Genomic DNA, 17,808 nt, shown 5'->3' on the forward strand with positions numbered 1-17,808 from the left:
AAGTATCAAAATTCAGGCTCTAGAATTTCTGCTACTACTGTTTTTTTTAGCTAAATGGTGTAATTTTATCCATTTTATTGATAACAGTACAATAATACAGTGTTACAAACCACATAAGCAAGTTTATTTCAGATTACTTAACAACTCCATTTCCTGTTAGCTGCCTTAGCCTTGTAGCTCCAGTACAAAACTAAAGAACAAACTTCAGACACCTCCAATAAACACGTCTGATGAACTGCGTTTTAGGTAACGGAGACTTTTTGTAAATTTAATATTTCACCAAACTGTTCTCTTGCGATGACGAACTGGGAGGGGCCAACTGACCTACATCAGAGTAAAAGACTCAGATGTAACACCAACGAAAAGCTAAATTTAGGTCTTATTCTTAAATAAAGATTTGTTTTCCACCATGTGTTAAATCTCTGGAAGCATGTGCCTCTGCACTGGAGGCTAGACGTTTTAAGATAAATATTTATTTTTTACGTTTTGGAAGCTGATATGCTCGGGTCCCTTGGCTCCCATTAAAAGCAGCGGGGGAGGTGATCTACTTGCGTAAATTTCTCCCAGCAAAAAAAAACAAAACAAACAAAAAGAACCCACATCATGCCAATAATGTCTGCCTGCATTTACCGCATGACAAGCTGGAGAAGCAGAAGATTATTTGCCAACATGTCAGTGTCGTCCTCTCAGCATAAACTCACTGATGCCTGCAAAAATCACAAAACATAAACTCACTGACTTTTTGTCCTGAAAAAAAATCTCAAATTCTATAAATTCATGGGGATGAGCTTAATTAACTAGCTGTTAAAGAGGCACTTGGGCCAAAATGCATATGTGACCCATTGTTACATCTGTTGTAAACATGCTTGCTCATGTCTTGCAGTGGTGTCACAGTACTCTATCTAGCGTGAGATGTTCTGGTTAAAAGAGAAGGAAAAACCCTTTCTGATGATCTTGAAGGTGGGAGGAACTTTTGGAAAAATACAAGCGATTCTGGGTGTAATGCATTCTGGGTATTGTAGTGAGTAAACATTGATGAACGAAAACACAAAAGAATACAAAAATGTGAATTCTGTCAAACCAGTTAGGCTGAGAAATGCAATGCTTAAGATTAATTGACCCTTATTAGTCCCACAACAGGGAAATGTCTACTCCACATTTAACCCATCCTTGCAGTGAAACACCACATACACACTAGTGAACACACACCCACTAGGGGCAGTGAGCACACTTGCCTGGAGCAGTGGGCAGCCCTATCCACATCACCTGGGGAGCAGTTGGGGGTTAGGTGCCTTGCTCAAGGGCACTTCAGTCACATACTGTTTGCTGAGGGGATTGAACCAGCGACCTTCCGGTCACAAGGCTGGCTCCCTAACCTCCTAAAGAATACTGTTTAACATGACAAAAACCATATATTTAATGCTAGTTTTAGGCCAGAATGCCCCTTTAACAAAAAGAACTGCTGTGCCAAAACTCAGCAAAGATACAAGCAACTCATAAAACTAGGAAGGTCACTATTTTTGCTTGGATATTTTGGAATTTCACATACTGGCCATTAGCTCATTTTTAATGTCTACAAAAAGCCATTAGATGTTAAAATGATTTACATTCGACATAATGAATATCTAATCCAGCTATATAATGCAAAAAGATACACATTTAACAGATTTATGATCTCATTCTCTTCTCACAGAACTATTTCAGAGACACGTGGAACATCTTTGACTTCATCACTGTGCTGGGCAGCATTTCTGAGATCATTGTAGATTTACAGGTGAGGATCAAACAATTATATTTGCACGTTATGTTCACTTAACATCACTTTTTAGATCAGTAATCCATTTTTTAGAGAAGTATTTAGGTGCTCTTTCACCTGTTCTGTACTTTTTCACATTAAATCCACAGGAGAACATCTGTAGTAGTAACTAAATAGCCATGGCAGATGAAGTCTTGTGGAGTACAGTCATAATGGCCCATTTGGATCTATAAATCAGATTATAGTCAATGATAGATGAGCTACAAAAGACCGATATTGGAGAAAACAAACTTTTTGTGGCTTGCAATGATGTTTGCTGCTTGCAAAAAAAGTTGACCAAACAGTGACCCAGATCACTTTCCTAGAAAACAGACAGATTGAGTCTGTTAAGTTTAAAGGCAGAGATAACACTGTGCATATTCATTCTGTTCTTTTTCTTTTACAGTCTGTTAACACCTTTAATATGAGTTTCCTGAAGCTGTTCCGTGCAGCCAGGCTTATTAAACTCTTGAGGCAGGGCTACACAATCCGAATCCTTCTCTGGACCTTCGTACAGTCCTTTAAGGTACGAGCTAGATTTTTACTGAGTAATTCTCAGTTTCTTATTGTACATAAATATCCCAGCACTATTCTCACTCATAATGTTCTGAATGAAGAAGAAGGCGTGCATCTTGCATTAATGATGTGCTGTTTTCCAAATCTGAATACTACAATTACTCTAATGTGAATGTGTAGGTGGTTAATCAGTTTATCCTCTGTAAACATCTGTAAATCGCTTCCTCTTTCTCTCCTCGTCTCAGGCTCTTCCATACGTGTGTCTGCTCATCGCTATGCTCTTCTTTATCTACGCCATCATTGGCATGCAGGTAAGACCACATTCCAACATGTCATACCATATGATATCAACAGTTATAATCTTTTAACAGTTTATAGCCTTTTCAAATTGTTCCTTTGATGAAACTCAGGTTTGAAACACAGAATAAAAAGGAAGAATGAAATAAAGTGAGGACCTTAATTAGACAATTGAGTATAGTGTGTCTTAAAATCATTTAAACTGAATGGTCATTTTCATGTATGAGCTGTGCACTGTGCTTTGCCCTGTCGGTCACTTGTAGGTGTTTGGAAACATTAAGCTGAATGATGAGAGCCACATAAACCAACACAACAACTTCAAGACCTTTTTCAGCGCCTTGATGCTGCTTTTCAGGTAATTTAACCAGCCGACATATAAAATCAGACTTTATACATGTATAGCGAGAATCTCAAATGTCTTGAAGTAAGTGAAACTACAGTCAAGTTAAATAAAGTTCAATAAAACAGATATAAAAATGAATTATCTTTATGAATGATCAAACCTCACTATAGAATCTCCTATAGTAACTATAGGTTCCTTAAATGGAGAAATGATTGCTATCTGGAAAAACTTTCTGTATGTTTCATGAATTATTGGAGAATTATGGACAAATAATGAACATAGACTGCTGTCATGTGCAGTTCATGTCTATGAATGCTTGGAAAGACTGACAAGACACTATTTTGTATACTGTTATGCTTTTTAGCTGTACAGTGATGCTGGTCATTATTATGTGATATATGAAAATATAATATATTGTCAAAAGTACGTGGACATCTGACCTTCATGCTATGGGCATTAATATGAACCTAACCCCCCATCCCTTCTTTGCGGCTATAACAGCCTCCACTCTTCTGGGAAGATGTTTGGAGTGTGTCTGAGGGAATTTGTGCCCATTCAGTCAAAAGAGCATTTGTGAAGTCAGGTACTAATGTTGGATGAGAAGCACTGGCACGCAATTGACCTTTCAATTCATCCCAAGGGTGTTGAAGGGAGTTGAGGTCAGGGCACTGTGCAAGTCACTGTAGTCATCAAGCTCATTAAACATGCCTGAATGGAGCTCACTTTGTGTACAGGGGTACAGTCATGCATTATACATGCATGGAAGCATATAATTATCTAAAATGTCTTTGTATGCTGCAGTATTAACATTACCTTTCACTGGTAATAAGGGGCTCAAACCCTGTAAAACATCCCTAGACCATTATCCCCCCTCTACCAAACTTTGCTGTTGGCACTGTTATTTCCAGTAGGTAGTGCTCTCCTAGCATCCGCCAAATTTGACCATCAGACTGAGAGATAGTGAAGTGTGATTCATCACTCCAGAGAACACGTTTCCACTGCCCCTAGAGTCCAGTGGCAGCATACTTTACACCACTCCAGACGACGCTGGGCATTGCACATAGTGATCTTAGGCTTATATGGAGCTGCTTGGCCTTGGAAACCCATTTCATGAAGCTCCTAACACAAAGTTCTTGATCTTGTGTTGCTTCCAGAGGCAGTTTAGAATTATGCAGTGAGTGATGCAAAAGAGTATAGGTGCTTGAGCTCATCAGCTCTATTCTGTGAGTTTGCGTGGTCTACCACTTTGTGCCTGAGCTGTTTTTGCTCCTAGGTGCTTCTATTTCACAGTAATAGTGCATACAGTTGACCGGGGCAGATCTAGCAAGGCACAGGTTTCACAAACTCACTTGTGGCAAAGGTGGAATCCTATGACAGGGCTATGTTTTAAAGTCACTGAGCTCTTCAGTACGATTAGTTCTGCTGCCAGTGTTTGTCTATGGCCATATAGTGTATATGTGATATTAAGTCATGCGATATAAGAAATATGATATTTAACTGATTTCAAAATCTTGCTCTGATCGGAGGTTTGGTTGTTGTGTTTTTACTGACACATTGCTTGAAGCTATTCAACTGTGTTTTGTCAGGAGTGCAACAGGGGAGTCTTGGCAGGAGATCATGCTGTCATGTTTGGCGGGTCAGGAGTGTGAGCCTGACCCTTCCATCGCCCCACCGTTTATCTCTCCTGATCACGAGGGTGGCTGTGGCACTGACTTTGCCTATTTCTACTTTGTTTCATTCATCTTCTTCAGTTCTTTCCTGGTAAGACTGGAGTACTTACACTGGGCCCTTCGTTAAGTACATCTCCTTGCATCTACGCTCAGTGTCCATTTTATCAGCTTCATCTATCACAAAGAAGTACTTTGTAGTTCTAAACTAGCAAGCCGCAGTCTGTTTCTCTGCATACTTTGTTAGCCCCCTTTCACCCTCTTCAATAGTCAGGACCCTCACAGAGCAGGTACTATTTGGGTGGTGGATCATTCTCAGCACTGCAGTAACACTGATGTGGTGGTGGTGTGTTAGTGTGTGTTGTGCTGGTCTGAGTGGATCAGACACAGCAGAGCTGCTGGAGTTTTTAAACACTTCAGTGTCACTGCTGGACTGAGAATAGTCCACCAACCAAACATATCCACCTAACAGCGTCCTGTGGGCAGCGTCCTGTGACCACTGATGAAGGACTAGAGGATGACCAACACAAACTGTGCAGCAACAGATGAGCTATCGTCTCTGACTTTACATCTACAAGGTGGACTGACAAGGTAGGAGTGTCTAATAGAGTGGACATTGAGTGGACACAGTGTTTAAAAACTCCAGCAGCACTGCTGTGTCTGATCCACTCGTACCAGCACAACACCCACTAACACACCACCAGCCAAGTCAGTGCTACTGCAGTGCTGAGAATGACCCACCACCCAAATAATATCTGCTCATGGTCCCATGGGGGTCCTTTTTTATTTTAATATTTTGGACAATTTAAAACAAATAAAGGTTATGAAAAGTAAAATGAAGGAGATTCAAGAATGCAAGATTCTGCATTGTTTCTAGGTCTAAGCAATTTGTGACTTTGTTCACAAAACACTGACAACATTGAAATTCATGTAAATATTTCAAAATTCAACTTTGCATTCAAGTTGTTATGCTGATAATATCACTTGCGTGTATATATATATATATATATATATATATATATATATATATATATATATATATATATATAATGGAAGTATATTCTATAGTATCCATAGTACTGTTGTATTGGGGCCCAACATTAATGCACCATGAAAAAACTGACCTCTGACCCAATCCTCCTGCCTTCCTCAGATGCTAAATCTCTTCGTAGCTGTGATCATGGACAACTTTGAGTATCTGACGCGGGATTCCTCCATTCTTGGACCACACCATCTGGATGAATTTGTCCGGATCTGGGGGGAGTTTGATCGAGCAGCATGGTAAGCCAGAAGAACAGCTCCATGTGATATTTTGTAAACAGTGTCCATTAAAAGTTTGAGGATGCCTTGCTAGAAGTTTTTGAGTTATGTTTCTTTTTCACTGTTACTGTTTAGTTGTTAGGAAAAAAGGTTTTGTTAACATAAACACAGATTTGCCAGTTCCTTTGTGCATTTTTAGCTTCAACACTCAGCTTTATGTTCATCAAAGTGTCTTCCTTGTTATGACGATCAGGTTCTGTCTACATAATGATTTGATAGTTTTCTCTTCCAAACTATTGTTAATAGCACATTGAAACTTTTTTGGCCAAAAAGGCTCAAGCACCTGAAAAGTTGAAGAGTGCTGCCGAGCGCTAACATCACACTATATGTGATAAAATTTGTTTATAGTTTTTCTTTCACTTCAGTTTTCTAAAGAGCTTTGTATTTAATATATTAAATGCAAACCAATGGAGTAAACATGCTCATGTATTACAAAATGGCTTTGAAAAGGTGGCTGACCCCAAACTTTTGATGGGTAGTATGTGTAATAGATGAATGAGAATTAGAGGGACACTCATTCAGAAACAGGGGGAGGAGGAAGAGAGAGAGAGAGAGAGAGAGAGAGAGAAAGAGCATGAAATCACGGGTGAGGGCTCACCACCTGCCAGCTCCACTCCACACCAAATGAGATTAACCTGCTCTCCTGATGGGGGCGTTAACACATCCTGTAGTTGTGGGGGATTCCTTTAAACAAGAATGTGAATGCTTACAGAGAACAGCGTGAAGAGAGAACAAAAAAAGCTCCGTAATGGGATTCACCAACAGTGACACAGTTGGAACCCCAATTTTTGCAGCTTTTAATAACCATTGCTGCCATGGTTATTTGAACTGTGGGAAGGGAGATATTTTGTAAAGCAATATTTCTTTGATATCATGATGCTAGAAATGGAAAATAGTAAAATTACAAAAATATGAACAATTCTAGTCAAACGTTTGGACGCAGCTGATTGAGTATATGTTTTGCATCATTTTAAAGGGAAGTTGATCTGAAGGCTTATTCTTAAAATTCTTACACTTGATTCAAAGACAGATATACAAAGTAAAAATTGATGTATCTGTATGAATCTGTTTTAAAAATGTAAACATTTTGGGAAGGACTATGCAATACATAGTAGTCAGCAGCCAACAAGCTCTCAGCGTAGGTGGAACTAACTATCAGAAAGTCTGATAGAAAAGCATCTAAGGGGGCTCCTTGTAAACTTGCTTGAGAGAACACCAAGAGTGTGTACAGCTGCATCAAGGAAAAGGGGATAAAATAGTTTTGTTGCCTCTTTTGTTGTTGGGTCACTTCATAATTCCAGGTGTTATTTCCTAATTCTGGCGGCACGGTGGCGCAGTGGGTAAGAATGGCCTGGGTTCGATTCCCGGCCGGGCGACCAGGACCTTTCTGTGTGGAGTTTGCCTCTTCTCCCCGTGTCTGCGTGGGTTTCCTCCCACAGTCCAAAAACATGCATTCAGGCCAATTGGACATGCTGAATTGCCCCTAGGTGTGAGTGTGTGTGTGACTGTGTATGTCTGTCTGTCTGCCCTCCGATGGACTGGCGGCCTGTCCAGGGTGTATCCTGCCTTCCGCCCAATGACAGCTGGGATAAGCTCCAGCACCCCACCACGACCCAAAAGGATAAGCGGTTTAGATGATGGATGGATGGATGGATTTCCTATTTCTGATTATTGCTTCATTATTATGCTGTAAAGTTGATTCTGACTCTTGGTGACCATATTGATAGTGTTTCTCCAGAATATCCTCACTTGTCTTTGGGTCTTTAGACTTTTTAATGGCTTTTTCATGATTCTTCTGGTTGTTTCCATTCATCTTATTGCTGGTCGTCCTCCTCACCAACTTTTCCAGTCACCAGTCTTTTCCAATGAATTGGTGCTTCTCATGATATACAAAACAGGAGCTTCAGTTTGGTTACCTCAGAGGTGAGGCTTGATTTGGTCAAGAATCAATTAGTTTGTTTTCTTTGTCATCCAAGGTACACTCAAATATCTTCAAAGTTCAAAGGCATCAATATTTTTCCTGTCCCACATTTTTACTGTCCAGCTTTCAGATTCTTAAAGACTCACAGAAATTCTGATCTTTATTTGTAGAGACAAATCATTTCAAGCTTCTTCATCCTTTTTCAATCTGTGTCTCATTTCCTGACTGATGTATTCTTTGTTGTTATAATAATAATTCATACAAGCTGTCCACCACTTCTGCATCTTCACCATCAATGGTAAAGTTAGCAGCTTTTCCCATTTATTCTAAAATATGGAAAATAAAGTAAGTAAAGTAAAGAAAAACACTTGATGAGTGTCCAAACTATTGACTGGTCCTCTATAAATTAAAACAATGTTTTGCACCACAATTTCATCATGAGTGAAAAAAAGCTGAGCACTGTGGGCAGCTACACCTGACAGAACTTTTCTCATGTGCTCTTTAGTGGCCGAATCCATTACACTGCCATGTACGAGATGCTAACACATATGTCGCCCCCTCTTGGACTTGGGAAGAAATGTCCAGCAAAAATTGCCTATAAGGTAAGAGAGACACTCTGATATTTCTACACTACGTTAAGCTGCCATGTCTCTATTTAAAAATGCATATACTTATACTTCAGACTTCAAATATTTGGCCTTCCAGGACTGGCTTTAAAACAACGCTTTAATAGTTAGAGCTGTTTCTTGCTCTGATTGCTGTTTTTGTGTGTGTGTGTGTGTCTCACACAGAGACTGGTACTGATGAACATGCCTGTGGACGAGGATATGACCGTCCACTTTACCTCCACACTGATGTCACTGATCCGCACAGCCCTGGAGATCAAAATCGCTCGAGGTTAGAAATGACAGAAACCTGTGTGCTTTAGAGAGAAAGAGAGAGAGAGAGAGAGAGAGAGAGAGAGAGAGAGAGAGAGAGTTTGTTGTATGTGCTTAGTGTAGTTGCTCTCTCCCCTGAGCTCATCAGCTCAGTGTTTCCCACAGGTCTCAAATAAACTTTGGGGGAGATGTGGGTAGTTGGAGGGGGTCATATTCTAATATATAAGGATATTTAAACTAATCCCAGTGTTCATTTTACTGTTCAGTATTCAAATAAGGTGTTTTGAATATATATATATATATATATATATATATATATATATATATATATATATATATATATATACTATACAATATGAATACTGTGTATACTATATGAAAATACCATACAATCCAAAATATGGGAGCAAGCAGTGATTTTATGAATTTATGACAATTACGTTGCTATGATGGATTTGATTGTAGCCTTCTTGTTCAAAAACAGCTTTTTCAGTGACTTTTAAAGCAAAACCTTCAGCACTTTTAGCTGACTATGCTGGACAGTGCTTGGGGGAGGCCTGTGGAGAAATCAATAAGCAACAAGCTAACAAAAGCAACAGCAAGGTGGAAAACTCCACTTCCCCTCCAGAGCCACCACTGTAACAACAGTCCACGAGCTGTATGAACCAGAGCGATAAAAAAAAGAGTGATAAAAAAATTTCATATGCAGGTTCATATGAACCCTGTATTCACAAAGTGACAGTAATGCTATTGAATTATTGTTATAATAAATACAGTCTAAAGAACATTGTGATTATTCAGTCCACTCAAATGATTATAACTAAATGCGCTGCTTTTTAAATGGAAAATAAATCTTTCTTTAGTGTCAAACTTGTGCAAATAAGACAAAGGCAAGTAATTACAAATAACAACACAAAATAATGTAATTATTCAGGATTAATTATTTTATTTTAATTTAATTAATGATGATTTTTAATCACTTGACAGCCATAATTTATTAATATCTCATTTAATCTAAAAAGATTTTTCAGAATCTTTTATTTTTTTGCAGTTGTGCACTTGTTATATGTGTATTGCATAGGAAAAGTCTTTACGCTCTTTGTTGACAACTGTCCTAACATTAGGCAGTTTTTAATGATTTCATTTTATGTTTGGGAAAAAATTAACTGACCATGTTTATTTTTTCAAAGTTTAAGTTTGTTCCAAATGTTTGGCCTGAATATTGATTATAATGAATATTGATTAATCTGTACATATCTGTATGTGTGAGGCTTTGTAGTGCACATATATCTGAGGAGGTAGAAACATTGCAGTCCATTTACTGCCCTTTTCAGGTGGAGAAGACCGGGTGCAGTTGGACACTGAGCTGCAGAAGGAGATCAGTGTGATCTGGCCACATCTGTCCCAGAAGACCTTGGACCTGCTGGTGCCTATCAATAAAGGTGAAGCTCAGGTGCCCATCACTTAGGCTGATAACCATAAAGAGCGTTCTTTCATTTTTATTGCTTTTCATACATTACATTAATTTTTTATTCATTTCACTGAAAAAAAAAACAAAGTCTACCAACAGAATTTCCTTTAAGTGTGTTGGAACACACCTGGAGATCAATGCTGCATTAATGCACTGAGGAGATAAAAATCCTGTTTTATCTCATACTGTGATTTCTACACATACACTAGCCTAAACATGCGATTATACTATAAGAAAGCATGTCTCTGTTTCTGTTTATGGTGAGATGCATTTTCCTGATCCAGAAGGGAACCTCTAATTGAAATTGTCTGTATCTCTGTGTGTTTTTGTTCCTACAGACACAGACATGACCGTTGGTAAAATCTATGCCTCCATGATGATTATGGATTACTTTAAACAGAGCAAAGCCAAGAAGCTGAGACAGCGAGCTGAGGAGCAGGTAGGTTCTAGAATGAACCTCCTGTTTATCACATGCTTAGTTTGAACTTTATGATTAAACAATTACGAATATAGATGCTTCAATGCAAAAGCTGATTTTGATAAATAACCATCTCAAATTTGGTGATATGTCTACTATTTCTCATTATGAGTTTGTTGTAAGAAGAGTATAAGATTGATGAACGTATTCCTTGATTTGTCTCGCTTGTGACAGTGTCTTTTTTTCTTGTTTTAAGAAATAATGCGTAAAAAAAGCTAAATGATCTGCCAATGGAATAAGACACTTTCACTACATTTACGCATTTGGCCAACACTCTTATCCAGAGCAACTTGCAATTTAATCATCTTACAGAGGCAGACAAATGCAGTATTTGTCTTGCAAGGACTTGTATTGTTATAGCATGGTGTACATTCCCCAGGTTGGGAATCAAACCCCAGTCCATTACTCATTGCACCACACTACACTAGATTAACAACTACTACTTACAATTACTTACAACAAGTAAAAATGTCTAGAAATAAGTTGGATAATATTCTTACAAATCTCATAATGTTAGATATACTGACCAGATTTAAAATGTTTTCATATGGCAATATATATATATATATATATATATATATATATATATATATATATATATATATATATATATATATATTGGCATATTGGCATATGTATATATATATATATATATATAGACTTTTGATTAAAATTTTTGTGCTTTGAATGACCGTATACCTTAATTATGTTTAATTCATTAAAATAAATGACTGAACATTCCATTTTATCACTACCAAAACAATCATAACACTACCCAAACTTTACCCAGTGTTTCAGTAGTGACTGTTTTAGATCATTTTGAGCAGAACTCAGAAACACTAGCCAGTACATGACTAGCAAACAGCTTTGAACAGTTATTGACAATGGAAAAAAAGGCAAGTATTATTTTCAGTGTAAATTTAGGGGTTGCTGTTTGGGAAAGATCCTTCCCAATAGAAAGTACTCTATAAAGGATGATTTGGTATATATTTTGCTTATTACGGTCTTAATTAATGCCTTAGGTTTAAATAGGTCATAACATAATCCTTATAAATATCTAAAGTCTGAATGCTTAACTGTTTTTTTTTTGTTTTTTGTTTATTTTTGTAAATAGTTTTTTTTATTATGAGACTGCAGTTTGAACTAATTTGGTATAATGGTCCATATTTGTTTTGGTTGGGTTGACTTTAATTGGTATGAAACAGTAATGTAATGAAACTCTTTTTTCTGAATCAAACTATTACTGACAGTGTAGCCCCCAATTCAAGTTACATTTCTACTTCAAACACATCATCTGATTAGTCCAGAATATTGAACGTATGCTTATTGATTTGTCCAGCCTGGAGGGCGTTGTTCTCAAATCAAATTCTCATCTCATTTTTACAACAATTACACATAGCACTTACAAAAAAAATTAAAATAAATAAAAAACACATAGTAATACCAGGAGAAAACGTCCAGTGAATACACAGTATTGCATTTTTCTAGAAGGTCAAGCATTGAAAGATATATATGCATATATATATATATATATATATATATATATATATATATATATATATATATATATATATATATATATATATTATTGAAAAATAATCTCCCTTTCTTTCATTCTCTCCTTCTCTCCTACAGTCAAGCAGCCCCGCTCTTCCTTTAATATCTCACAGTGCAGGCTCAGCCTTGTAAGTCTACCTTCCAGTGTCTTACAATATTACACGCTGAACACTGAGACACACTGAAACCCATCTTACACATTAAAAATCATCTTTGCTGCCATAGACTAAACTCGAATTCATGCAGAAATTAATACTCCATCTGCAGTTTTGCGATGATCATTGCGCTATTGGAAACTGAGCCATGGTAAAATTTGATTACTTTTTTTTTAGGGAAAAGTATCTGCCAGGCAACTTTAATACACAGTACAATTATCTTCAATAGCAAGCACTGAATATACAGTACTGTGTGAGTCTGAGATCACCCTTCATTTATTTAATTTCAGGTCAACACAGTTCTTTAACTGCTAGTTATTCATTTTTCATCAGATATTTCTAAAGAGATTAGACATAAAATTATCCACTTGCATAAGGAGGAGAAAGTCAAAGAGAAATGAGTCAAAGAGAAATGAGTGAAAAAAAACAGAACTTTCCTAAACTGAGGTTCAAAAAACGATAAAAACGTACAGAGAAAATGACTCCTAACAGCTGTGCAAGACATGGTAGACCACCAAAACTGTCCCCATCAGACAAACAGCACTTAAAGCTTTCATCTTTGAGAGAGAGGAGAAAATCAAGCTGCTTCAGATCTGAAAACATCCACAGGTGTTTCTGTCCATCCTTCCACTGTGAGAAGAGAACTCAGCACTATGAGTCTGAAACGATGTGTAGCTGTCAAGAAGCCCTCACTGAGAAAAGGAAATAGACAAAAATAACAGTTGCAAATCAGACAAGAAAGCTCATATATATATATATATATATATATATATATATATACATATATATATATATATATATATATATATATATATATATATATATATATATATATATGTATATTTGAGGCTTTTGTGTCATTTACTCTTATTAGTACGTTTCCTGCCTTTTTTCCTAATGCAAAAAAATTAATAACTGGAAATTAAATAAATGAAGGGTGGTCTCTGACTTCTGAGCAGTACTTTATACAGTTAAATACTTAGAAGGTAGGTTCTACTTGCTAAGTGAGTCTCTATTGTAGCCCAAAGCACAATAGCTAAGAGCACCTCAAAGTGCATACTTCAACCAGTACCTCAGAGCTGAGCACCATAAAGTCCAAACCTAACAGAAGGCATGAGAGACCACTCTCCCCGGTGTGGGGGAGTGGAGTATGTGAGTTTCATCATGAGTTGAGAAAAGGCTATGTTAGCGCAGCAGAAGCTTCAAGCATGCCCACATTAGACCAGCAGTAAGCGTGCCATCTCCGCCTCTCACTCGTGACCCTGCTGCCCACACAAGGTCAGGACACTGTCTCCATCAGGTGGCCTCGTTCTGGCTATCAAACTGCGCTCGCTTCCACAGCTAGATGATGCATGTATTAAATCACAAACACTAAAATTGCCAGGGCTAAGTGAACACAGCAGCTGTCCAAGTTATTGGAGTCAGTATCACATCTGTAGCTAAAGAAGACTTGAATAAACAAAATTAAAGCAATTCCGACACAACAATGACAAAGTATGCAGTCATAGCCCAACTATAGCTGAAAGTGCTGTACCATGGAATAAATGTGAAACTATTGTTATCAGACTATAACGCAGTGAAAATTAAATCCATAATCTCAATGAGTATCTATTTAAATTTATTCCTAGGAAATGTAGTCTTTTATTGTACTTTACTGTGCAAAAGTTAGAGACCACCCTTAATTTATTGAATTTCCAACAAAAAATGGCCAAATATGCGAGACCTAGTAGACCACCAATACTGTCCCCATCAGATAAACAGCACTTAAAGCTTTCCTCTTTGAGAGAGTGGAGAAAATCAAGATTCAGATCTTAAAACATCCACAGGTGTTTCTGTCCATCCTTCCACTGTGAGAAGACGACTCAGCACTATGAGTCTGAAAGGATGTGTAGCTGTCAAGAAGCCCTCACTGAGAAAAGAAAAGAGATAAAAAAGAAGAGAAACTGTGGTCTCAGTCTGGATCTCATCATCTACTTGGATCGTGAAAAGCAGAAAGTGCAGCCAACTTCTGACTGAACTGTGGAGGTGTGGAAATATATCCCAGCAGATTTCTTTGATGAACTGCTATGATGGCTGCTGGTTTCTCACCATGAAAACATTTCCCTTACAATCAGAAGGTGCTTGGTTCAAATCCCGCCTGAGCTGTTGAGCTGTCCTCGGTGAAGAAAGGTGAAGTTTGTATCTAGGGATCATTGACTATTGATAATAGGGGCAGTCATGGGCTGGAAGTTAGGGAAACAGCCTTGTAACCGGAAGGTCGCCAGTTTGATCCCCTGAGCCGACAGCATGGGACTGAAGTGCCCTTGAGCGAGGCAACCAACTTCCAACTGCTCCCCGGGTGCTGTGGATAGGGATAATAAGAGTAAATTAACTGAAAGCCAGTCTCCTGAAATGAATGGAAACCATAATAAAGGCAAAGAGTGGACAAAATAAATACTAGAAAAAATGGTGATGTAGAGCTTTTTGTGTCATTTTCTGTTAATTAAATAGTTTCTTCTACTTTCCCTGACACCAGAAAATGAATAAATTCCACATAATCTTCATTTTGACTGGACATTAAGTAAATGGAGGGTGGTCTCTGACTTTGTGTACAATGATGTGTACATCATTGTGTACATGTGCTTTGTGTTGGCCTTATATGCCAGAAAATGAGTCATCTATCACTTTTGCTGTTGCAACATTTAGTATATGCTAGTGCAATAACAATTCATCAGCAGAAGTTATTTGTTATGTAGTAATTTAACAATTATTATTCCATATCATTTACATCTGACTGAAACTTGTGAAAGAGATTTTTGTTGTACATATTCAGTTCTTGTTCATGTTCTGGATGTTTATTACATTTTTTATTGTGTGCTCTTCCGTAGAACCAGTGGTGGCTTCGTGGCTCTGAGTCCAATATCACCCCAAGAGCTCTTAATGCAGCCAGCGACAACTAACCGTGAAGACAGTGAGGAATACCAAGGATCTGCTGTAAGAATCTGTTTTCTGGATGAAAGTACAGCAAGCTTTCCCCCAAAACACTGCATGTGCATGCTTATGTTTTTTTTTCCTCCCAGTCTAGTTAGTTCAGCCGATTTCCAGATGATAGCTGGGTCTCCTCCTAGTGCACAGTGCTACCAAGCTGGGGTGCATGCCTGAGTTTCTGTATGCTTTGTTAGAGTAAGTAAGAGTGAGGTTTTATTATCGTAATGACCCAAAACGGTCAATTCTGTGAATAATATCACAGTGCTAGGGTTACGCATGCCAGTTCGAGTTCTAGGACCTGTGCTTCAGATTCAGCAATCTGGTATTTAACCCAAAAATGAACTATTGAAAAGCTATTCATGTGGATTTATAGCAAGAGCATCTGTACATAATCATGGACTGAAGATAAGATGAAGAAACAGCTACAGGACTCAGAGATGACCATCTTTTGTTGCTCCCTTTATAAAACATTATTTCAGACACTGACACTGCTCCTGCAAAGGGACCCAAATCTTGAAATAACAAAGGAATTTTACTGTGTCTTAAAACATTTAACAGAAGCATCAACAACTAAATATAATGTAGCATGTTCAAAATGTTCTGCATGTTAATTTTGGAATATTAGTTCTTCAACATTCATTCACTCTGTTATTCTATAAGACTCTTATTGTGAAAGCTTTGAAAGTACTAGTCAGTCTGACACTGGCAGCAGAGGAACCAAAACAGCGAGGCTTGGAGTGAATTGGTAGATACAATTCTCATTGTGTACAGTGTGGCTGTGGCCAACTGCAGCCTTTAATAAAGCACAACAACTTGTGCAACAGCTGTGCCTTCTTTAATAGCAGTAAACATTACAATGATATCAATTTGTTCAGTAGTATGTCTACACTTTACATTTATTACAGCTTCTTTTCTTTTTAGGAAACTTGATTTCAGTTTTTCAAAGAAATTTGCATGGATATTTTCCCTCACCTCCAAAGTTTTGTTGTAGTAGTTGGTTGCATTTTGTGTTTCTCATAATCCCAATTACAAATTTAGACTAATCAGTCCATAAAATATTACTCTACATCTCAGAAGTCCAGTTTCGGTGTTCTAGTGCAAATTTTCTTCTTTTTTGTCCATTTTCTTTTCACAGTAAGGGCTTCTTAACAGCTACGCATCCTGTCAGACCCATAGTGTTGAGTTGTTTTTGTGGAAGCACAGATAGAAACACTTTTAATCTTTTAATCATTTTTTTTCAACTACAGTTATGGAAACACCTGTTTGTTCACTTATTTTTCTTCGACTTTCTCCTTCCATATGAGCTGGCCTCTGGCTTTTGCACAGTGCTTTGAGCTGACCTCAGAACACCATTCTTACCCTCAGAAGTTTCATAAATATATGCCCTGGAGAAGCACATTTTAGTGTTTTCCTAAAGCGGCACTACAGGACCAGGATTTGGAACCACTTGTATAGACAATGTACAAGGACAGGAGGAAAGAGTCTGTGCAGTATGTTTTACTTTACTTTTTGGTGTTGAGCAGGCGGAGGAGCAGGAAATGAATGGATTGTGGGAAGAGGAGAAGCCTCCTGAGCGTTTGTACCGACCCAGACACAAGAGCTACAAAGCTGCAGGTGGGTTTGTATCCATTCTCATCTACGGTTCACCAGCACCACCTGCTGGACAAAAAGTCCATCTGGAGCCTCAATGTGGAAGATTGTTGCGCTGCATGAACATCCCATCTATCACACTTCAGATGACTTTGGCTGTGGTCTCTCTGACACAATCTGCTTCATGTTCTTTAGTGTCACATTCAGAGCAATCCCACCAGGCGGAAAGGGAGCGAGGCCGGTCCAAGGAACAGCGCCATCTGCTGTCCCCCAACAACTCCCGCTTTAACTCAAATGAGAGAAGTTCAAAGTCTTGCTCACGCTCACCCAGTGAGGAAAGAAGACATGGCCTCACCCGACAGGTAAAGATATGAAAATAAGAGGATTGAATGTGAAAAGGTGAAAAACTATCTTGTACTATTTACAGCAACAACAATATTATTATTATTATTATTATTATTATTATTATAATAATACTATTACTAATACTATAATAGAAGAGTATGTCTTTGAAAGGAAGTATCACTCTTAATAACACTAATAATAATAATAATAATAATAATAATAATAATAATAAAAACATAGTGTTTTTTGCAATTAATAGCATGTAAATATTAAGGCAAAAGCTCTGAAAAAATCCAGTTTATACAATTTTCCTCTGACCACAAATGTAGTCGATCAGCAAAGACATATTTGGTGTTTGAAGTTTAGTTCTTTAGTTTTGCGCTGGTGCCATGAGGCTAATGTAGTTAACAAGTTATGGAATTGTATACAACAACAACAACAACATTTATTTGTATAGCTCTTTTTACAACAAGTGTTGTCTCAAAGCAGCTTTACAGAAAAGCAGTTT

At 37.7% G+C, this 17,808-nt stretch overlaps 1 protein-coding gene across 1 annotated transcript in view; it reads left to right on the plus strand.

The window, feature by feature from the left end:
- Positions 1-17,808, plus strand: part of cacna1eb (calcium channel, voltage-dependent, R type, alpha 1E subunit b) — an 83,997-nt gene that overhangs the window by 63,100 nt on the left and 3,089 nt on the right. Inside the window, 14 exon segments of the mRNA XM_036596742.1 lie at positions 1,694-1,774; positions 2,202-2,321; positions 2,557-2,622; positions 2,872-2,963; positions 4,538-4,712; positions 5,772-5,899; positions 8,365-8,461; positions 8,651-8,756; positions 10,072-10,179; positions 10,547-10,647; positions 12,322-12,371; positions 15,266-15,371; positions 16,889-16,979; positions 17,151-17,317. Of these exon segments, the coding sequence (XP_036452635.1) occupies positions 1,694-1,774; positions 2,202-2,321; positions 2,557-2,622; positions 2,872-2,963; positions 4,538-4,712; positions 5,772-5,899; positions 8,365-8,461; positions 8,651-8,756; positions 10,072-10,179; positions 10,547-10,647; positions 12,322-12,371; positions 15,266-15,371; positions 16,889-16,979; positions 17,151-17,317 (1,488 nt within the window).

The sequence above is a fragment of the Colossoma macropomum genome, unplaced genomic scaffold (assembly GCF_904425465.1).
Source record: "Colossoma macropomum unplaced genomic scaffold, Colossoma_macropomum, whole genome shotgun sequence".
In the NCBI taxonomy this organism is placed as follows: domain Eukaryota; kingdom Metazoa; phylum Chordata; class Actinopteri; order Characiformes; family Serrasalmidae; genus Colossoma; species Colossoma macropomum.